At 49.7% G+C, this 23,294-nt stretch overlaps 1 protein-coding gene across 6 annotated transcripts in view; it reads right to left on the bottom strand.

The window, feature by feature from the left end:
• Positions 1-23,294, bottom strand: part of POC1A (POC1 centriolar protein A) — an 81,514-nt gene that overhangs the window by 11,023 nt on the left and 47,197 nt on the right. For 5 of the 6 annotated variants that reach the window (XM_030932669.1, XM_010365035.2, XM_030932729.1 and 2 more), the window contains one exon: positions 10,223-10,366. The exons of the other annotated variant lie outside the window; for it this stretch is intronic. In XM_030932669.1, the coding sequence (XP_030788529.1) occupies positions 10,223-10,366 (144 nt within the window). The remainder of the gene's footprint in view (positions 1-10,222; positions 10,367-23,294) is intronic. 6 annotated transcript variants of the gene reach the window in all.

The raw sequence follows: 23,294 nt of genomic DNA, 5'->3' as shown, positions 1-23,294 counted from the left end.
CACTGAATGTCTAACTTTTCTTTGGCTTCACTGCAAAGATGAAAAATGTTGAATTAATCTCCCCTGTAGCATGGTTTTGACTTCACTCAGATTCTGAAGATCTAAAACAGATGCAATAAAAGGGGAATCTCTTTGCTGTGGGGTCTCATGAGCTATCAAAACAAAGCAGGGCTGCCGGGCCCCACTGCCTACCCTAGCTCAGCATTGTCTCCTGCCAACTCCAGCTTTGTCACTTGGTGTACGCCTGTGTGTGTGCACACGCAGGGCCCTGCCCTGCTGGTGGTGCCCTGGCTAGCCTGCTGCCACATGTCAGCAGTGACTGGGGGGCCAGAGGAGCCAGGCTAGCCATCTGCAGACAGGGCCTGCTGGTCTAAGCCCAGCCCTTCGCACCACCGAAGGCTCTGCCTCCTGGCCCCAGCACCACCCAGCACCTTATGATCTGCAGCTCAGGGGCCTACATATCACAGGGTACAAACGATGCCCTTCAAGCAGCCTGTGGACATCAGTCTGCATGCCAGTGCCATGAGGACAGAGATTGTTGTCTATTCTTCCTCATCACTGTCTTCCTGCTCCTAGACAGCACCTGGTACACAGCAGGTGCACACTGAGTACTGACTGTATGGACAAATGCCCAGCCCTGAGTGCTGTGGGAATGCAGGGAACACAGGTCTGGTGCCTGTCAGCCCAGATCCCCCAGGCCAAAGGGCAGCCCTAATCTAGGGATAGGTCCACCCAGCTTGTGAGGAACACTCACCCCAGCGTGGGTCTTGGACCTGGTGGGCTTTGAAGGGATAGAGGAGAGTGGGGTGGGCAGTAGGAGGGGCCAGCCCCCACCAGCTAGTCGTGGGAGGAGGAAGCCTCATTGCTTCGGCAGGAAGTGGGGGTGGGAGTCAAGGAAGCAGTCCGGTTCCTCCCCTCCCCTCAGTCTTGGTCTGATGACGACTAAAATCTTTGAGGCCTGAACCTCAGAAGGGAAGGAATGGAGCTCCCCTCTAATGCTGATGTCTGACATGCTAACATGCCCAGGATCACAAACAGCCGATTCACAAAAGAACCAATTTCTAAAAAAATTCTTCCCAATCTCTCTAGACCCAGCAACTGTCTTTTTAACCACTCCCCCTAACCCCACAGTCTGCTGCAAACAACAGAAAATGAGCTTTTGGTCCCTTGAGCCTACGGTCCACGGTTCTGTTTCACATTATCTCAGGGATATAGGATTTCTCTGACGGTTTTGCAACCCCCAGCCCCCACCTCTACTGAGGATTAGCTTTGGGAAATACATGAAACACTATTTTCTATTAGTGGATTAGCCACCAGATTAAGGAATCTTGGCTATTTACCTACCTCATGGCTTAAAAGCAACTCCTTTTAAATGAACACAGCTCTCTTTTCCATATCACTCTTTCTCCCAAAAGGAGAAGCTATTAAAAGTGGGTCCACTCAGACCATTCATAAAATCGGATGCTCCTGGGACCCATGGGGTGCTGCTCACACCCAAAGGGAGGACCTGAGTCACAGCCCCACTGACATGGGGTGGGTTCAAGCACATCCCTGCCAGCCATGTACAGGCCACCAGGGAAGCCAAGTGTCTGACCAGGATAGGCCCCAAGGTGTAGGACACCAGTCATGCTTGGCCATAGGCTTTGCTGGACTCTGACTCCAGGGCTGAGCATGGGGTGTGGACCTTGGCCTTGGCCGCCTTCTGCATCTCATTTCTTCAGAGGCTGACTTTTCCAACAATCCATATAAAGTAGTTAGTTAACTACTTTCCCAAGACCCAATAAAACATTATCATCCTAAGCCAGAGAGACAGCTTGATAGCTTGCTGGAGGCCTAGAAGTCTCAGTATAGCCTGGCAAGTCGGGCTGCAGCTACCACCCAGCAAGGCCACCTCCGGGAGGAAGAAGGGCACAAACCACTAGGGATGGAGTCTCAAGGCTCCCCTATCCTGCCAAGCATCCACTGATCCACAGTGGGGAAACCTGGGCAATAATCTTTTCTGGAGCCACTGGCTGGGCCCAGATCAGAAGGGCAAGGAGCACATAATTGCTTCCCAAATGCCATGCTAAGTTCAAGGCTTCCTGTGCTTCCTCAGCCATGGCCACTGTGGGCATGATGAGGTTCTGTACCCATAGTATAGGCCTGGATCAGGGCCCTTAACAGAGCACATGGGAGGAAGAAGCAGGCCCGACTATAGCCCTTCCTGGCCCTGCTATGGTAGTGCCTCATTCAGGAAAGCACCAAGTGGTCACGGGGTCAGCTGTGATGAACTAGGCTGTGGCTTGCTTAATCTCAGAGCCATGCAGGCCAGTTTGGGGCTCCTGTTATAACACTCAAGGCCCCTTTCTTGTGGCCTGTGTTTGGCCTTTCCTTGGAGGGCCCTCAGGTCCCAGAGGAGCAAGAGCAAATCACTTGGAGTCCCCTCCCTTCCTCCTCTCAGATCAAGCCTAGATTCAGCCCAAATGAGATGTCCCTGCATGGGCCTCTCTCCCTGCTCCCAGCCTCTGCTCTCCACCACCCGCTCCCGCCTACCATCTCCCAGCCCTCCCCCACCTCCAAGCCTGCTCAGAGCCTCACAGAAGAAATCTCATATGACCGACCATGAACATTCCCAGGCCCCAGAGGTAACCACAGCCACTGCTGAGCCCATCTGGCAGGCAGGGGCCTTCAATCTGAAGCCTCTTTGGGAACAGGGTGCTTTCTGCCACAACCACAGATGGGATAAAAGATGGAAAACCAGAGTTTTTTGCCAGACCCCCATGGGAGCTGCCATCCAGTTCCCCGGCAAACACGAGCTTGCCCGTTTTTGAGTGCTGTTCGCAGGCTGCATGTCACGAGGGAGGCAGGGCACTGGCCCTGACCTGAGACGTGGGGAAGACGCAGGTTCCCCTGTCCCGCCACATTCGCAAAGCCAGAGAAGCCTTTGGGAAAAATGCCAAAAATAGTAACAGGGCTGGGGAAGGGCCAGGAGCCCAGACAGACATTTCCCCCAGTCCCTCTGCCACCAAGTGTGTTCCTGGCACAGACCGGACAGTGTCTTGGGTCCCTTGTACCCCAGAAGTAGCCTCTTAACAGAAGGAAAACAAGCCTCTTGTTTCCAAACCCCCACAAAGAAGTTCAGGTTGTCCTGAACATGACTCTGGCCAAAAGGGCAGCCCATGAAGGTCCACAACGAGGAGGGTGGCTACATCCACTCTGGACCAAGTAGGTGAGCTGGCTAGATGTGCTGATGCAGAGAGGGGGCCCATTTTTGCAGAAACAACCCACCACTACCCTTATGGCCCTGTCTGCAAATGGCAGCAGTGTTAGGAGGGCTGCACACGCCCTCCTGGGATGATGGGAAGACGCACCGGGTGACTTTCACTCTATACCCTCCCAACAAATTCTGTCTGCGTGCACGTGGGAGGACCGATCCCCAGGGAAAATGGTATAACTATAAAATTGGGGGTACATTTCCATAAGCAACAGCAGGCCCTCCCAGGAAAGAGGGATACAGAGAGCCCCTGAGAGTGGTGAGGCAGCTTGGTCCACATCAGGGCCAGGCACTGCCACCTTCCCCCAACCAGTGTGGAACCAGATGCCTCACCTGAGCAGCCCGTCAAATAGGAACTGCCAGGACTACCATGGGTGTGTGGGGGGGAGCAGGTTTAAGGTATCTTGAAGCAAATAGGCCATTCTGTATCCCCAAAGCAAAGAGGCAAAAATCCTTGGCCTTGCTGAGTTAGGACAGCAAAACACAATGACTTGAACATTTAACAAAATTAAATGTGAAAGAGACCCAAACAAGCAGGGCTGGCGGGCCTGCTCCCTGCCTCCTCCCCACCACATGCATTTTCAAGTCCCGGAGCCCAGCAGCCTCCATGAGTCACAGGAACTGGAACGTGACATCACAGCATTGCTGTGGCCAGCCCGAAACACTGGGTGCCATAAAAAAACAGTTGGAGCAGGAATTTCATGGCTTGGTATTTTTAAAAAGCAGCAAGACGTGAAACTGGAGTCAAAAATAACTTTGCTGTGGGCTTCTGAGGCAAAACCACCAAGCCGTGTGTTGGGCCTATGCCGGGCCCCCTTACAGCAGCCTCCCCAGCTCCTGGGTCATTGTCCACACCCCCGAGTTCCACCCCCTTGCCCTAAGGAAGGCCCAGGACCTCTGCAACTTCCAGATACCACTGGAACCTCCATTACTCCTGAGGGCAGCTGAGCACTGTGCAGCAGCCCTCTGGCCTCTTGAGGGTTCATGAAGGAAGCCACGGAGCCAGTGTGGAGGTGAGCTCATGCAGCAGTGACTATTTGTGGAAACAGCCTCTCTCCCTGCTCACTGGTGAGTTTTCTGGCATCTGTGAAAAAGACCCCTAGATCACCTGGCAGCACCCCCAAGAGCACAAGGGGAAGGAGTACCAGGGTCAGGGTCAGGGCCTCTGCTTGTACACCCACTGAGCGCCCATCCCTGGGCAGGCCGGCCTAGCAGCCTCGGGGACTGGCCTGGAGTCCTCCGGGGTGCTCAGAACAGAGGAGCCTGGCCTGGGGGCAGGCAGATGAAACAAGGCCTCAGGGGAAGTCCTGGCCCCACCTGAGAGGCTGACCTCTGCTGTCCACCCCATGGGACGGACAGACAGACAGAGGGGCAGTGCTTAAAATCTCCCCTCGGTGGAAAGCCAAAAAGAGGCAGACCCGGGTCTGAGCAGCTGCAGCTTCTGACTCCTGGTCTGGGTTTTTCTCTGGAACCCTTGGGCCTCTGGGGTCGAGCCAACTTTCTCAGAAGACTTGAGGCAGGCCCAGCAGGTGAATGACCCCAGGGCAGCCACAGGACAGGCGTGTGCTCTCTCCAGCGGGGACAGGGGAGGGGTGGGTCTCAGGACAGGCTCAGAGCAGGGCCCTTGGACCCTGAGGGAGGGGCGTATGATCTCTCAGTGGGGTGGGGAGCTTGCAGCATGTGACGCCCACACTCCTGACCTCAGGCCTAGCAGTTCCTGAGAATTCCCACAGGGGGCTTGAGGAACAAAAAGTCCTCTAAAGAAAATCCTCAGTTCCATTGTTATGAAATACATGTTCCCTAAAAACCATTACAATATCTACATTCAAAGAATGTACTGTCACAGGAAGTACTATATACATCTTCGAAGAGCTTCCATCTTGGCCCGTGTTGCCTAGGTCCGGGTTAAAGGGTCTGATCTAATGGGCACCATGACCCATGCCTGATTTTCAACAGTGTCTATGTGCACCCCAGTGCCTCTGTCACCTGTGCCTTCCTTCCCCGGTTGGGGAATGACTTCTTCTTTCTCCCCTCTCTTATCCTCCTGCCTAGCCAGACACTAGAGTCTCACTGACAGCTCAAAAGCATTCCTGGGACTTGAGTCCAGCGACATGGGGACTGTGGAATGTCCACTCCTGTCGTTCCTGTGCCACAAGCCTGCCCTGGTGCTTTCCCATATTGCTCCCAGGAGAACATCGACTCACTGCTGTGCTTCACAGAACAGCTGGCACCAGTCTAGCACACCCAGTTAACCAAGAACCGCACAGCAGAGCTCAGAGGACCCAATGAGATGTCTCTCCCCATTTTACAACAGAGGAGACTGAGGCTCTGGGATTGACGTCACCTGCCCAAGGTCACCCAGGTGATGAATGGTGGAGGTGTGCCCAGGCTGACGGGCAGGTGGCTCACTGGGTGAACAGAGGAGCCCTGAAACCCAAGGAGGAACAGTTGCTCCCCACAGCTGGTGGGGACGGTAAAGCTGAACAAACCCCAGCTGCTCAAAGCATGGCATCAGCTGGGATTAGGGCCCCAAGGAAGCTTAGTGAAGAAACCAACGGCACCCCAAACAGCAAGCTCAGTGTTTGCTGGGGGCAAGGAGGGGTCATCCCCACACAGGGGCAGGCCAGGGCAAGGGTGTGTGTGCTCTTTGGCTGCTGACCTAAGGCGCTCAGCCTGCTGGGCTCTCTGATCACAGAGCCCAGGGCAAGAGCTTCTGGCCTTACCTTTCAGGGAGGTCAAGTTTGGTTTGCAGAATTTCTTGATGAAGCCATCTCTAACTCCACCAAAACTGTTTGGCAAGGGAAGCTGGGGAAGCTCTGACCCACAGTGGTTGAGATCAGGATCACCTGGCCCCCTGGGGAAGCCCCAGGCTGGCTGGACCCCGAGGCTGGTCCAGGCACAACAAGTCATTATTAACACGTTATCTGCACCTGGCATGATACTGCTGTCACGTGCCAGGTGGGAGGATAAAGTGAGGGCCACACAGGGAAGTCCTTGGAAAGTGGCAGGCCTCAGATAAAAACCTGGAGGATGACAATTATGATGAGTATGTGATCCCCACACTCTGAGGACTTTCCATCTAAAACAACTACGTGGGGAGGCCTGAAGACTGCACCTGCTCGGCTCGCAAGGTCACCCCAAAGTCTATTTTCCCCATATAAATACACTTTTGAAAAATAATGTATGGATTTTATAAAAAAGGCATTCATAAAAAAGTAAAACACCAACCCCATTTCTGGAGTTAAAGGGTTTCTGATGCTGTACAAGTCCCAAGGGCACTTTGGTTTCCTCTTCATCTGCAAGGCCTCTTGGCCTGGGAAGGCTGGGGGAAGCTGCCCCACTTGCTGGCTTGCTCTGGAGACCAGGAGCCTTGCAGGGGCCAGCCAAAGTGCTGTTTGTCTCATCGCCCCTGGGATGGGGCCATGATAGCACTGTCCTTGCTCATGTCTTAACTTCTCTGTGTCCCTATCTCCACTCTACCCCAGACCCTCAGCATGGGTCAGGCCTCGACTTTGCCTAGTGTCCCATCAGGTGAGGATGAACTCCTGGGCTGCTGTTTCTGTTACCCACACCAGAGGACCCATGGCTTTGACCCGGTGTCTGGACTCCCACTTGTTTCCAGTGATTCCAGTTGCCGGCTCCTCTGTGGACACCTGGCTCCGACCTCGGCAGATTCAGTCCTGAGTTCTTCCTGAAGGTGGGGCCGGGTCTCACACAGGGCCCACCACACAGAGTGGGCTCAGTGAATGTGTGTGCATGGAAGGAACCTGCCACCTCTGCTCTGAGGGCCAAGGAATGGCTTCCTGGGTAGGGAAGGGTCTAGCTTCATGAGGCAGTGGAGAATTGGGAGAGCTATTTCTGGTGCTGTCATGCAGATCCCCCTGGCCCCCAAGCCTTGGATAACGACAATGGCAGCAACAGGAGCAGCACCCAACACATCAGCAGTGCACGGCGTTGTCAGGTACTGTTCAAGGAGCTTCCCAAGAGGCCTATGAAGTGGGTACTATGATCAGCTCTGAAATTAAGGCACACAGAATCGAAGTGACTTGCCCGAGGTTGCTGAGCTAGGCAGTGGGCAAGCCAGACAAAGCTAAAGCCACGCCTCTTCACCGGCTCACTCAGCTTCCTGGCTTCCAGGCTTTTCCTTTACACAGAGGAGCTGCTGAAGGTGTCACCCTGGGGAGGACTGAGATTGGGTCCCTGACCCCCAGACTGGTGAGAGACAGGCCACAAACATCCACAGAGGTGACCTTGCCACATGGGGCCATACCAGCCTGTTGGGCAGGAAGGCAGGCTTTGAAGACTGTGAGCCTTTGAAATAGGGTATCCTACCCAGGGGCTGGAGACTCTGTGACTCACTCAGAAAACATCCCTGGCCACTGCCCGCTGTAGCCCCATGGCTCTCGCCTGGAAGGATGTTCTGCAGGATGGAGGCCTGAAGGACCTGGAAGACAGCTTCCCTCTCAAAGGCCACTTTGAAGTAGACTTCCCTGTGGGGGAGGGAAGGGGTAGTGGGGGCGACGGAGGAGAACAGCATAATTCACATGGATGACTTTTTAGTAGGAATCAGTGCTGGGGTGGCTGGGCATCCCACCCCTCCAGAACAAAAAGGCTCTTCAGGACTCGGTGGATGGTGAGGAGTGCTTGCTGATGGGGTGGCACCTGAGACCAATACCCACAGACCAAGTAGGAAGCCTAGCTGAACAAGCCACTTGGGAAGATGGATGGTGGTGGTCGTCTGGCACTAAGCTTCAGGGGAGGGCTGGGTCAGTCTGGACCATCCAGAGCGGGGCCCGCTGTGGGCCTGCCTCTGCTGGGCCAATGCCAAGAGAAAGGTGCAGGGAAACTTTCAACCCCCTGGTGGAGATAGCTCTGGCTGTGACTGAAACACCTCAGCTAGAGAAAACCTCAACTCCAGGAGAGAAAGGTGGGCCTAGAAGACAACCAACAGCCAAGCCCAAGGAGAACTTGCCAGGATTAGCACAAAGGTGCTATGCACAGTTCTGAAAATGGGTTGAACTTTAAGGCCTCAACTGGTGCTTCATCTGCAGAACTCAAGTTTCCTCGGGATGCATTGAGTCCGTCAAGAACATGCCTCACTTTATGGCATCTAGAAACACACAGACACTGTCAGTTTTGCAAAGCAGGTGACTGGCTGATATTGCTGGCATCTGGTCGGGGGTGGCCTGCCAGTTGGATTTGCAAAGGGGCTGAATGGTGTGAGGTAGGACCAGGGTGCCACAGAGGCATTGAGACACCCAGACACCCAGCCATGGGCCGAAGGCCACAGGCCACAGGCCAGCCTTCACTTATTCTCTGTGATGCAAGTTTTTTAAAAGTTACTATCATACTCCTAACTGCGAACACATAACAAAACCTTCCATGTGCACCCCTAAAACACAGTGACAGGAAATGTTTTTAGTGTTATACTCCTCTGGATCCAATGAAGCTATTTTTAACCACCTTCTCAGACTTAATTTCCAATTTTATCCTATAAAGTTCTAATTGATTCCACCTCCCCTAATCTCTCACTTGGCGAGGCTGTGAAAAACATGAGGCAGTTGCTGACGGGTTTGAAGTGGGGTGGTTTTTAAGTCTTTGCATGCTGCTCACATCACTCTCAGCACATGCCTTCTTCTCAGGGCTTAGCAGCCTCTCAGCAAGGTCTGTACACTGTGCCCTGGAGTTCCACAGCCCTCAGTCATGACACTTGGCCTTTCCCTTCAAGAGTGCTTTCTTCAGTGGGCCCAAGGTATGCCATCCCAGCTGGGCTCTGATGACACACCCTGGAAGAGCTTTTCTCACTTAGCCCACGATCCCAAGCTGGGGAAAGGATACCATGCCATCTCAGCTCCATTTCCGTTAGTGACATCAAGGGTCCTTTGCATCCTTCATGTGAGCTGGACTGGAGACCACTCTTCCTTGCTTCCCCACCCCCTGCCCCCTGGCTTTAACACCTTTCTGTTTTCCTCATGGGCCACATGTGTCCCTCCTGCAGCCTCGCTCTACCCATGTGATGGCATGGCAGAGGAGGATCTGCAGAGTCCCTGCGTGGCCTCAGGAGCCAAGGAGATGAGGAATTGGGGAACCTCTAAATCCCACCTTGCCCCCCACCTCACCACCACATATCCACATGCCAGCCACCTGGAGCTTCACTCATTCCCTGGACATGCCCATGGCCTCTTCAGAGCCATAGACAGCCAGGACCTCTCTTCTCCCTCAGGTGGGATGGCCCTGCCAAGCATGCCCTAGTGCTGGCCACCACCTCTTGTCAGGGGATTTTGCGCTTAATGAAACTGCTACACTACGAGCCTGTGTTATGGCTGCCAACCTACGCTCCCAAGGGCGGGGCCCATATCCATCTCAGTGATGAGGGTGGTCAGAACCACAACTAACATTCATTGAGCAGTTACCTAGGGCCAGGCACGGGTCAAACATTTCCCAGATTCATCTCCCTTAATTCTCATCATGAATGTGGCAGGCAGAGCCCACAACCACCAGCACTTTACAGATAAACATACCAGGGCTTAGAGAACTGAAGGGATTTCCCCAAGGTTGCTCAGAGAATAAGGGCTAGGCTCAAACTCAGAGCCTAGGCTCTCAGAAGCCCTGACTCACTACTCAGTTCCCTGGCATGCCCCTGCAGTGCCTATCCAGCAAAGAGTGGGAGGAATAAACAAACACAGTGTTTCTTTCAAAGCTCTTCAGCGGCCCAGGCCAGCTCTAGGTGAGCACACTCCAGTAGTACCCAGCACTGGGGATTTTGGAGTCTAGCCAGGGAGATGGCCAGGGCTTGAATGGCTCCAAGAGCTAGGATCCCCGGGAAGGCTCTGCAATGTCATTAATCTGGACTGGAAAACAGGTCCATTATAATTATGTTTTTAAAAATCCAGCACCTGTTGTCCAACTTCAAAGGGTCCAAATGTGGGACCAAGTGCAGATGATGGGTGAACCCACACTGTGGCCTACCTGAGTGAGGACATCCAGCTGGCCCACAATGTGCTCCAGCGTGCTGGTCAGCGTCTGGGGCACGCTCACGGGCTCCTGGGGCTGGCTCTGCACAGACTCCACACTCCTGCCTCTGCCTGAGGGGCCAGGGAAGTCCACTTCTGGCTAAAGACAGAAAGAAAAAAGTTCCTCAGTCTATCCAGTGCTTGAAGAAATACTGTGAGAGGAATAGTCCCTTCAAAAGATGAAAGGGAAAACCACCAGCAAACTTGAGAAGGTAAGCTGCAAGCGTCAGTGAGAAACAGCAGCGTGGCGGCGTTCCCACATCTGGGTCCACATGCACACCTTTCCAGGCAGAGGCCTTAAGTGAGGAGTGGAATCAGAACGCCTCGTGGTTCAGGCAGAAAGGGGCCTGGGGAAGAGGGCAGGTAGGTCAGTGAGTGCCCTCAGCCTGCTCTTAGAGCCCCACAGGGAGGCTGGCTGCCTCCCATCACTTCAAGCAGCTGGCACCCACCAGCAGGCATCCAGGTGAGTCCAGAGATGCTAAAGCCCGGCCTGGGCCTGAAGTACCTCCTCTTCCTGGTCAGCTGAACTCTAATTCCCCACCTCCCAATATGGGGATGTGCCAGGCTTCACTTTCCTAGGCCCAAGGAGCTGTGGCCCAGAACTTGGTGGCAGTGTGTGTGTGGCAGGGAGAGGGGTGTTCCAACCCCATCCCGGCCCAGATCCCCTGGAAAAACAAAGATTTCTGTGTGCATGTCCCAGGCTGGCACATGGCTGGCAGGAATCTGAATCCACAGGAAAGGCACCCCTGGGCGGCTTCAGATAGGACTTCAGGAGGTGAGGGGCTTAGTGTTTCTGCCTAAGGCCCTTCAGCCCCCAAATTCAGAAAAGTCAGCTCCTTGTCCTATGCACAAAGGCTTCTGTGGACTGAGGAAGTGCTGTGCACATGTTCAGTGGGCGGGATGCTGGAGCCATGGGTGTCCAAGGGCAGGGCTGGTCTTAGAGCCTGCAGTTCCTCTGTGGACTTGCTCCCTCGGGAATGTGGTTCAGCACGTGGACCCTATCTGCATGTTTTCCTTTATTAGGTAAGTATTCTATTCTCATAGATCACAAACTTTCAAGGGCATGCTGATTTGAACTTGGAAAAATGCTGGCCCTCGTGGTGGCTATAGGAGAACCTGAATGTAAGACATGAGCCAGAGAGATGTTCTTAAGAACATGAGCAGCACCATGTCCACACGCCTATCATCAGCATGTCGACCACTTCCGTGGCCATTTCCACAACTTCGGCCATCAGGGCTGGGTCTCTTCAGGAATCCTGAGTCCTCCAGGAATCAACGTGCTTCAGATCTCAAAGCTTACCCAGAAGCCCATCCCAAAAGGAAGTTTCAGAAGTCCACCAGCCTTGCCAGGATAGACTTCAGCCTACCACAGTGGCCCCCAGACTAAGGCAGTTCTGTCAGGAGACACAGCAGAGTGCAGTGGTGAGGAATGGTGACTCAGACACTCACTGACCAGCTCTGGGCCTCCACTTCCTCATCTAGACTGGGCCAGTCCTTCAAATGGCTGGGCTGTGAGAGATGCTTATCTGAAGCTAATAGCAGGCCTTTCTTAAGAAATGTTCAGTGCTGTGCCCACTCCTTCCAGAGGAGCCCCTAACTTGCAGACACACATACTCCTCCACTGGAGGAAGGGTGTGAGCAGGGAACTCTTCTGTCCCACAGCCAGCATTGTCATGGAATGGGTCAGAGTCTGGTGCTGCTGGCTGCCTAGGAAGGAGGGAATGGAAAATCTGAGTTTCTGCAGAATGGCCCAGAAACGGACAGTGCTGAGCTCAGCCTCTGGAAGCACAGTGTACGCTGCAGGGAGGCAGGGTGAGTACCACTGACTTTAGCAATAGAAACCCTCCTGGATGAGCCAAAGTTGAGCCAGCTCCAAGGGAGTATTAAAGACAGCAGCCACGGCGCTCCAAGCTGGAGAGGTGGCCTTTACAACAGAGGGTTGCAGCAGCCACCATGTTTTCCCACCTATACCACACTTTCATGGGCTGTCTCCATTTGACAAGAAAGAGAACTAAGGCTCAGTCAGAAAATGACTGTCCAAAACTAACCAGCCTCAAACTCTAGGGCTGCCTGGAGCCATTTCCCTGCCTCCTTGCCCACTCTCATCAGAAAACATCACAGCACTTAATACGCCACCAGTCCAGCAATTGCCATGGTTTACTTGCCATCCACTGTGTGCCCTCATTTAATGTCACCTCACTTAATACATGTAACCTCACTTCATCCTTATGATGGCCCTTCCCAACAGGCATTATTAACCTTGTTTTTCAGATATGGACACTTGGGCTCAAAGAGGTTAAGTAACTTGTTCTAAGTTACCCAGCAAATAACAGAATTGGGATCTGAACCCAAAATTCAGGCTCTTCCTGGGCATGAGACAGCCTCTGGCAGGTGACATTGACTGTAGCTGGGCTTCCATGTGCACAACTCCTCTCCAACGTCCCTGTAGAGGCCTCTGAATCCTGGGTCTAACGCTTTTTGCGTTACTTCCTCAACCCAGCTACCCTGGAATGATTGCCCAGCACAGAGCTGAACTCAGAGCAGGCCCTCCACAAACACTCAACACCCCAAAGAGCAGAGCCCACCGAGGTAAAATTTCTGTGTAATGAAATCTCCCCACTGTCTGCACTGTAGCAAAGGGCCAGGAGCCCCGCCCCTCACAGCTCTGGAGCCACTCACCTGCATGCCAGCACTCTGGAGCTGTGGCATTTCCCTGAGAGCTGGGCAAATAAGCAAGAAAGCAGAGATAAGAAAATGACACACAAGAGTGGGAAGAGACAGTCATACCAGAGCCATGAGTAATGACAGTGGCAGAATAACCCAAGCAGCATTTAAATGCAAAAGTCACATCAGCGTTTTGTCTGTTCAACATCAAAGGGTCCTAGGGGTTTTGCCTGGTGGTTCTCAGTTAAGTATAACATGAATAAAATAACACAAAGAGGCCAGACACGGTGACTTACCCCTATAATCCCAACACTTTGGGACACCAAGGCGGGATCACTTGAGGTCAGGAGTTCAAGCCTAGCCAACATGGTGAAACCTTATCTATACTAAAAATACAAAAATTAGCCAGGCATGGTGGCGGGCACCTGTGATCCCAGCTACTCAGGAGGCTGAGGCAGGAGAATCACTTGAACCCAGGAGAGGTTGCAGTGCGCTGAGATCACGTCACTGCACTCCAGCCTGGGCAACAGAGCAAGACTCCATCTCAAAATAAAAAGTAATGCTCACTAAAATAACAACAAAGATTAACCCACACACATACCCATATATATCTACATCAATTCAACAACATTTCACTTTTGCCAAATATAAATATCTTAATACCAAAACAAAAAAAGGTGACTCTCAAGAGATGGCTCTAACTTTCGGAAATATCACTTGGGGCCTGCAGGTGTCTCCTCTCATGCCACCCTGGGGTGGGACTCTGGTTTCTTACAGTCGGTTAAGTGTTGCCCACCTCAGTTCCTGTTTCCTCTGCTGCCTGCCTTTCATACATCACCAGGAGCTCAGCACTTCGCACACAGCAGGAATTGCCTAAATATCTGTGGCTGATACTCAGCCACCCAGAGACAAGAGGAACCAAACCACAACATTTCATTAAAAACAAAAAGAAACAGCTTGTAGATCTTCCTTGTGACAAGAAATCAACCCATCTGGAGTTGACTTCTTGAGAGGTCTCCGAATTGACCATGATCTCACTCTTCCATCAAGATACAAGTATGGATAAGGAGCTGCTGCCTAGGATATATAAAGCTGGGGAGAGTGTTAATTCCATCCTAACAAGAAAAAGACTGACAATCAGGCCGGGCACGGTGGCTCAAGCCTGTAATCCCAGCACTTTGGGAGGCCGAGACGGGCGGATCACGAGGTCAGGAGATCGAGACCATCCTGGCCAACACGGTGAAACCCCGTCTCTACTAAATATAAAAAAAATTAGCCGGGCGATGTGGCGGGCATCTGTAGTCCCAGCTACTCGGGAGGCTGAGGCAGGAGAATGGCGTAAACCCGGGAGGCGGAGCTTGCAGTGAGCCGAGATCGCGCCACTGCATTCCAGCCTGGGTGACAGAGCAAAGACTCCGTCTCAATAAAAAAAAAAAAAAAAAAAAAAAAAAAAAAAAAAAAAAAGAAAAAGACTGACAATCTAAAAGAATCATAACTTCTCTTAAATCAGTGAGCTGAAGTCACAGAGCAACCAGTAGCCTGAAATCTAAGGAAAGACAGACACTTCCAAGGAAAACAGAAAGTGAGCATCAGCTGTGGGTCACCTATGGCAAAGCATGAAGAGAAGAGACACCAAGTGCCATACGAGTGGGTAAGTTATAGTTTTAACAAATTGCTGGAGACCAAGTGTAGACTAGGGTAAGAGTGCAGAACCCCCAGGTGCCACAGGCACAAGTAGACCTTGCACCCATGCACAGGTTCTTCTCCACAGACCTCCCCTGGGCTTTCATGACAAACAAATGGGGGCAGAACAGTAGATGGGAGAAAACCATTCCTGGAGGTGCAGGCCTAGGAGAGGGGAGTGAGCAAGGAAAGATATGAAGCCCTGCCAGGACCTCTCCCCTGTAGAAGAGCATCCTAAAGCTACTAGGGAAAAGCAAAGATAAAAACACCCCTCACTGATGGAGAGGCAGGAAACTATCCTGAGCTGAGATTATCAAGGTCTCCTTTCAATGAGGAAGGAGCAGGACCGCTAAGAATGTCTGACTTTTGAGACTCAGGGAGACAGAGTCTGCCTAAGACTGAAGCTCGGTCAAGACAACAGAGCTCACCCCCAACCCCCACAAAAACAAACAAAACAAAACAAAACAAAAAAATAGCAAGCACCAAGCAACAGCAGCCTATCTAGGGAGGAGAGCCAAGAGCATGGAAAAAAGCATGCCCCTCTGAGAGGCAAGACCACAGGGCTGGCTGAAAGGTGAGAGTGAGGAAAATGATTGAGAAAATCCTCTATCACCCAGACCTCAACCTAGGTAAGTTAGGTAACACTAAACTAAGCTCAACTCCTGATAAGACTATTTACCTCAGTCTTTACTGTCCTAAACATGATGCTTGGCATTTAATAGAAAATTATGAGACACAAAAAGGCAGGCAGAAAAAAAACCCCACCGTCAATAGACAAAGCAATCAGTAGAAGCAGACTCGGATGACCTAGATGTTGAAACTACGAGATACAAAATTTAAAATAATTATGATTAATATGGTAAAGGCTCTACTGAACAACACACATGATCAAATGGAGAATTTCAGCAGAAAGGCAGAAATTATAAGAAAGAGTTGAATGGAAACAACAGAAATAAGAAACCCAGTAACAGAGAAGTATGGCTATAATGGGCTCAATGGGAAAATAAATTACTGATCTTAAAGACAGATCAATTCCTCCAACTGAAACACAGAGGGATAGAACAGAACAGAGCTTCCATAAGCTACAGGACAATATTGTCTCTAACACATGGACAATTGGAATCCCCGAAGGAGAAGAGAGAGAAATTAGATATTTCTTATAAATACAAATTTGCTGGTTAAAAAATTGTCAGCTTTGGTTTGTCTAGGGGAAAAAAGGTCTTTACTTCCCCATCATTTCTAAAATATTTTTGCTGAGTACAAATATTAGGTTGGCAGTTTTTCCTTCAAACTTTAAAGATGTTACTCTTTCCGTTTATATAGTTTCATGAGAATTCTTCATAATTCTTACATTTGATCCACTGTATATATGTTTTTTTTCCTCTGGCTACCTTCAAGATTTCTTTTTTAATCCTTGGTTTTTAGAACTTTGAATATAACTCATCTAGGATTTTGTTTTGTTTTGTTTTTTCTCCAGCTTGTTTGTTGTTTCTCTGAGCTTCTTGGAACTATGGTTTGATGTCTTTCATTATTTTTTGAAAATTCTTGGCCATTAACTTTTCAATAACACCAAAACAACATGAAGTATATATTATTAATAGTTTCCTAGGGCTACTGTAACAAATTGTCACATTTGATGGCATAAAAGAATAGAAATTAATTCTCTCACAGTTCTGGAAGTCTGAATCAAAGCAGAGCCACATTTTCTCTGGAGGCACGAAGGGAGAATGCTTCCTTCCCTCTTTCAGTTTCTGGTGACTCCATAATTCCTTGACTTATGGCTACATAACTCCAATCTCTGCCTCTTTCTTCACATGGCATTCTTCTCCTTTCTCTGTGTGTCTCTCTTCTGTGTGGCTCTTCTAAGGACACTTGTCATTCAATTTAGGACCACCAATCCAAGACGATCTCATCTTGAGATTCTTAATTACATCCACAAAGATCTTTTCCCCCAAGTAAAGTCATCTTCACAGTTTCTGGAGGTTAGGATGTAGACATATCTTTCAGGGAGGCTCCCATTCAACACATTACAAAATGCTTAAGTATAAATCTAACAACATATATGCAAAATGTGTATGTTGAAAACTACAAAACACTAATGAGAAAAACTGAAGACCTATACCAATGAAGAGATACACCATGTTCATGTATTAAAGGCTCAATGTTGTAAATATGTCAATTTCCTCCCAAATCACCTTTAGGTATTAAGAAGTTGATTCTAAAATTTACATGGAAAGGCAAAAGAACTAGAAAAGCCAAAACAATTTTGAAAAAAAGAATAAAATTAGAGGAATCACACTACATGATTTCAAGACTTAGTCTAAAACTATATTAACCAAGACACTGTGGTATTGGTAAAAGGATAGACACATAGATTAGTAGAACAAAGAGAATCCAGAAACTCTAGACCAGTATCTGGCCAATTAATTTTTAACAAAGGTGCACAAACAACTTAGTACAGAAAAGTTAGTATTTCCAAAGTTGATTAAACAATTGGGTATCCAAGTGCAAAAAAATGAACTTCGGTACATACCTTGCACCACATACAAAAACTAATTCAAAATGGATCATAGAACTAAGTGTAAAACCTAAAGCTATAAGGCCGGGTGTAGTGGCTCATGCCTGTAATCCCAGCACTTTGGGAGGCTAAGGCAGGCGGATCATCTGAGGTCAGGAGTTCGAGACCAGCCTGGCCAACATGGCAAAACCACATCTCTATTAAAATGCAAAAATTTTAGTAGAGACCAGCCAGGTGTGGTGGCGGGCACCTGTAATACCAGCTACTAGGGAGTCTGAGGCAGGGGAATCGCTTGAACACGGGAGGCAGAGGTTGTAGTGAGTCGAGATTGTGCCAACGCACTCCAGCCTGGGCAACAAAGTAAGACTTCATCTCAAAAAAAATAAAAAACAAAAACCAAAACCTAAAACTAAAAAACTAATATACATTTTTCCTGTAAAACAGAAGATCTCTGTGACCTTGGGTTAGGCATATTCCTTAGATATGATAGCTGAAGTATGATCCATAAAAGAAAAAATTGATAAAAGGAACTTCTTCAAAATTCAAAACTTCTGCTCTTTTATTTTTTTTTTTTTTTTGAGATAGAGTCTTGCTCTGTCCCCAGGCTGGAGTGCAGTGGCGCGATCTCGGCTCACTGCAAGCTCTGCCTCCCTGGTTCACGCCATTCTCCTGCCTCAGCCTCCCAAGTAGCTGGGACTACAGGTGCCTGCCACCACGCCCAGCTAATTTTTTTGTATTTTTAGTAGAGACAGAGTTTCACTGTGTTAGCCAGGATGGTCTCGATCTCCTGACCTTGTGATCCGCCCATCTCGGCCTTCCAAAGTGCTAGGATTACAGGCTTGAGCCACCGCACCTGGCCAAAACTTCTGCTCTTTGAAAGACACTGTTAAAAAGGATGCTCGGCCAGGCATGGTGGCTCATGCCTGTAATCCCAGCACTTTGGGAGGCCGAGGCGGGTGGATCACCTGAGGTCTGGAGTTTGAGACCAGTCTGACCAACATGGAGAAACCCCGTGTCTACTAAAAATACAAAATTAGCAGGGTGTGGTGGCGCATGCCTGTAATCCCAGCTACTCCAGAGCTGAGGCAGGAGAATGGCTTGAACCTGGGAGGCGGAGGTTGCTATGAGCCGAGATCGCGCCATTGCACTCCAGCCTGGGCAACAAGAGCGAAACTCCGTCTCAAAAAAAAAAAAAAAAAAGGTGTTCTACATCATTAATCATTAGGATAATGGAAGTTAAAACCACAGTGACATACAACTCTATGCCTATTAGAATAGCCTAAAGGAAAAAAAAAAAAAAAAAACTGATCATGCCAAGTGTTGGAAGGGAGGTGGAGTAACTAGAACTCTCATATACTGCTGGCATGAATGTAAGACGGCATAACCATTTTGAAAAGTTTGACAGTTATTAAAAGGCTAAACATACACCTATTATATGTCCCAGCCATTCCATGCCTACGTATTTACCCAAAAAAATGGAAGCATATTTCCATAGAAAAATACGTACACGAACGTTCATGGTAGCTTTATTTATAATAGCCAAAAATTGCAAATAGCCCAAATGCTCACCAACAAAACAAAATTGTGGTATATCCATTTGATGAAATAAAAAGGAATGAACTATGGATACATACAACCATGTGGGTCAATCTCAAAATAATTAGACTGAGTGAAAGAAACCAGACCAAAAAGAATATATAACTGTATAATTTCATTTATATCATATTCTAAAAAATACAAACTAATCTATAGTGACAGAAAGCAGATTAATGATTGCCTGGGGCTGGGGGTAAAGTGAGTAGATTGACTACAGAGAGGCAAAAGAGAACATTTTGGGATGATGGAAAGATTCTATATCTTGATTGTGGTAGTGGTTACATGACTGTATCTGTCAACACTCAGAGAACTGTTTGCTTTCTAAAATGGTGAATGTTACTATTTGTAAATTATAAAGCCCAACTGAAAACAAAAAACATGTGGTTACAACTGAAATGTCCTTAGGGGACCAACCTACCCATCACAGGACACAGTTGACACCACCCATCACTGCCACTCTGCACTCAAGGTGAAAATCACCAGCTCTCCACTGGCCATTACCAATGGGCCAAACCCAAGGCTGAAGACCCCAGGTGAGGCCCACAAGGTCCACCATCAGTCTGGGAATTACAGTTTCCAAACGCAGAGCCAGAGTCATAACTCAGTGCAGTTCAATTTCCAAAGCCCCAGTTTCCCAGTGGAATTCAAGAGAGCAGCAGAGATTCCCAGGCAGGGTTTCCCAAGCAGCAGACACGCAGTCCATGGAGTGTCAGGCCTCCGCTGCTTAGGAGTCTGTACACAGCTTGGCAGTCAGGAGCAAGGTCTGCACACACCTGGTCAGTAGGCTGGAGCTTGAGCAGAGATGAAACACACCCCTCTTGGGGGGGTAAAATGGACAATTCTTAATACCTGCTCAAGGTGGAACTTTCTACTTTTTTAAAATTTCTAACACTGGACCATGCCCTTTGCCCAGTCTACTCCTGAAACTGAAACTCTGTAATAAACAAAAGCGTCCAGGAACTGGTCCAAAGCTTGATTCTAGGCAAGAGAGGGGAGAAGGTGACCTGGGGCCAAGAGCTGGGCTATCTCACTCACCCTTCCTGTACAGACCCAGGTGAACAGCACGTCTGGCCACTGCTCACTGAAAACCAAGGCACGTCACTACATTTCCAAAGCAGGGCTGCCCTGTGCAAAACTGGAAGAAATGGGCACAAACACACTCCTATGATTAAATCTTTTCAACTGAATCTTTGATTGAACTGTTCACTGTATAGCCTGCTAAGTGCGGAGAAGGAGACTCACAGACACAGATGTTTCTTAGTCCTGGCCTCAAGTCTTTGACAATTTGCCTTCATGAAAAGTTGACAGGCATCCATGTCTGTCTACCTCCATGTTTGCTAAACCTGCCCCTAGGGAGGGAAGCAGGGAACACACTGAGCTCACTTGGATTCAGCCTCATGTCCATCTTCTCAAGAGGAAGGGCACAGGTGTTTTCTCAAATTAAAGCTCAAAAGCAGCCTATACTGAATTCACCACACATATCTGCAGACTAGATACACTACAGTCTTATTTGCCCTGTAATTTAGGGTTCTGGCCTAGAATTCAACAGGAGAAGAAACTTCTGATTCCAAACATAGCCCTGAACCCAAGGGAAATTCTGGTTTCCTAAAACCATCTAACTTTTGGCCATCCTGCCAGTCCTGCCTCCAGGCAGCCTGAGCGTGAGGGTGGGGTTTGGCCCCACTGCTGGCTTTCATCTAGGGGCTATGAACATGCAAGGTGCCTTTGCACATTCCCCATGCCAGACTGTGAGTAGGGCAGGTGCTGGGTCATTTCTGAAAGTTCAGGCCGGGAGTGGTGGCTCATGCCTGTAATCCTAGCACTTTGGGAGGCTGAGGCAGGCGGGTCACGAGGTCAGGAGATAGAGACCATCCTGGCTAACACAGTGAAACCCCGTCTCTACTAAAAATACAAAAAAGTAGCTGGACGTGGTGGTGGGTGCCTGTAGTCCCAGCTACTTAGGAGGCTGAGGCAGGAGAATGGCATGAACCCAGGAGGTGGAGCTTGCAGAAAAAAAAAAAAATGTTCAGAGACATGGGGCCTGGAAGTCCACACAGCAACCTCCAAACCAAATCAGATGTTCCACAACTACAGATCACAGTCAGGCCTCAGAGCCACCCCTTGACCTCAGGCCCCTGCCGATGGGAAACCAACATGGTGTCCTTTGGACTAAAACTTGTGAAGGGGCCAGGTGTGATGGCATGTGCCTGTAGTGCCAGCTACTCATGAGGCTGAAGTGGGAGGATTGCTTGAGCCCAGGAGTTGGAGGCTGCACTGAGCTATAATCCAGTCTGGGTGACACTGTGAGAGATCCTATTTCTAAATACATAAATAAAATAAAAATCGTAAAGGGGTTGAAGGGTGGGTCTAAAATGAAGGATGGGGAATCTGCATGCCTGACCAACCCCTGGATTCCAGGCCTTGTCACACACAGAACCAGGACCACCTGGTTCCGAGGACCACAGGCCATCTCACAGTCCCCTCTCAGAAAGTGGTCCCTTTGAGGCAGGGATCACAGGTGCCTGTCATCCTATTTCACCCGTGTTGCTCACAGGCCTTGGGCATGTAGGAGATGCTGTATGCACAAACCAAGACTCCGTTCTCCTCATCCAGACCCATGGCAAGACGGAGGAGCTGCCCCGGGGCTGTGACGGCCACCCCTGGGCTTAACCCCCATCAATCTGCTGACTCCCCAGCAAGCACTGGAATGCTCTGCAGGCATTTCCAAGAATTTTCCCCCACACAAAGGGGTGATTCTTCAAAACAGTGCAAGGATTGCCTTGATAGGCAAGAAATGGCAAGTTATTTGGTGTCCGACATGCCCCCAGGAGGAAGTTGATCTAGGAGGTCTATCTTACTGAAGTGACACACACAGGTGAGGGAAGCTGGGGAGAAGAGAGTGAGATGAATCAGGGAGGTGACAGCTAAGTGACTTCAAACCAGTAGAGACTGTGAGGAAGCAGCAAGAACATGCCTTGGCACAGTGCGGTTCCTTCCCTGGAGGGGTTCAGAGGGGGCTGGAAAACAACCCCAGCCTTTAGGGGCTGGAGCCCTCCAGGTCATCACACTTGTTACAGTGAGAAATGCACATGAGGGTGGGGGACAGCGAGGTGGAGCCGGGTTTAGGAACACAGAGGAGGGGCAGGGCTGCATGGTGGAGGCTAGGACGCCTCAGGAAGAAGCAGGTCCATCCTGGGCCAGGCCCACACTCCTGCTGAGTCTGTTCTGGAGTTCCTGGAGCAAATGCACCTCTGGAGCATCCTCAGAAACCACCACATAGGCAAGCAGGCAACCCACCTTGCCCAACACCTGTGTGGGAGCATTCCCTCTCAACACACTAGTGCTCCCTTGAGGGCGGCTCTGGTTCAGTTCAGCTCCACAAACACTCCCAAGGGCTCACTACGAGCTGGTGCTGAGTATCTTAGGGTTACCTACCCCTACCTGGAGACAGAAATGCCTACCCTCCCACGGTACACACTTGAACTGAGGTACCATGGGAAGGAGATCAAGGATTCCAATAAAGCCCAAGTGCTGACTGTAGATTTTTTTTATATTAAACTGGTTTGAACTAATTTTAGAATTGGAGAAAAGTTGCAAAAAATAGTACAGAGAATTTCCATATATCCCTCTGCCAGTGTTAATGTCTTATATAACCATAGGACAATGATCAGACCAGGAAACTAACACTGTGACAATACCATTAACCAAAATAGGGACCCCATTTGAACTTCACCAGTTTTTCTACTAATGTCCTTAGATCCGGATGTTCCAGAATCCTAGCGATGCATTTATTACGTATTTAGCCTCCTCCCATCTGTGTCAGTTCCTTAGTCCTCCCTTGTCTTTCATGACCTTGACATTCTGAAGAATATTGATCAGTTACTTTATCAAATGTTCCTTGACTTGGGTTTTATCATTAGACTCAGGTTATAAATGTTGGACACCACCAGAAAAGTGATGTGCACAGTGTCACAGGGTTCATGTGGAAGGGCTTATTACAGGGAATGTTGACCTTGATCAGTGGTGACACTGACCTCTCTGCCAGGTTTCTCCAATGCAAAGTTACTATCTTTCCTGTGTAGTTAATTTTTGGGGACTGTGGATTTTTGAAGGGGAATGTGTTGCTGTCATTACAAACTCTGTGTGTCAGCTCCGCTTGCAGCTGCCCCACAGATGAGGCATCTAATGAAGACGAGCGGCAGAGCCGACATCTCTGGGAGACGCCGCAGCTCTCAGTGACAAAGAGGAACAGTAGCGGTTTATTTATAGATCCACTTGAAGACAGCTCATTGTAACTACTGGAGTTGAATTTTTAAAACCTCGGAACAAAGGCTGGCTATTTTAAACTCTCCTTGCACTTAGTTCAATGGAGAGTGTTAGAGCCACCAACCACACCCCAGGCATCACTCCCAAGCTCCGTAATTCATACTTTGTGCAGCATCACAGGACACTAGCAAAGCCTGCCAAGACAGATAAACAGGACTGGCTCTGCCCAACCCGCAGAAGCAGCAGCCCTCAGATCAGCCAGAGCCCTCCACCAGCATCCCCACAATTCCCAGGGAGGAGT

Source organism: Rhinopithecus roxellana, chromosome 1, assembly GCF_007565055.1.
Source record: "Rhinopithecus roxellana isolate Shanxi Qingling chromosome 1, ASM756505v1, whole genome shotgun sequence".
NCBI lineage: Eukaryota > Metazoa > Chordata > Mammalia > Primates > Cercopithecidae > Rhinopithecus > Rhinopithecus roxellana.
The sequence above is the reverse complement of the archived record's forward strand: the minus strand, read 5'-3'. Positions and strand labels throughout refer to the sequence as shown.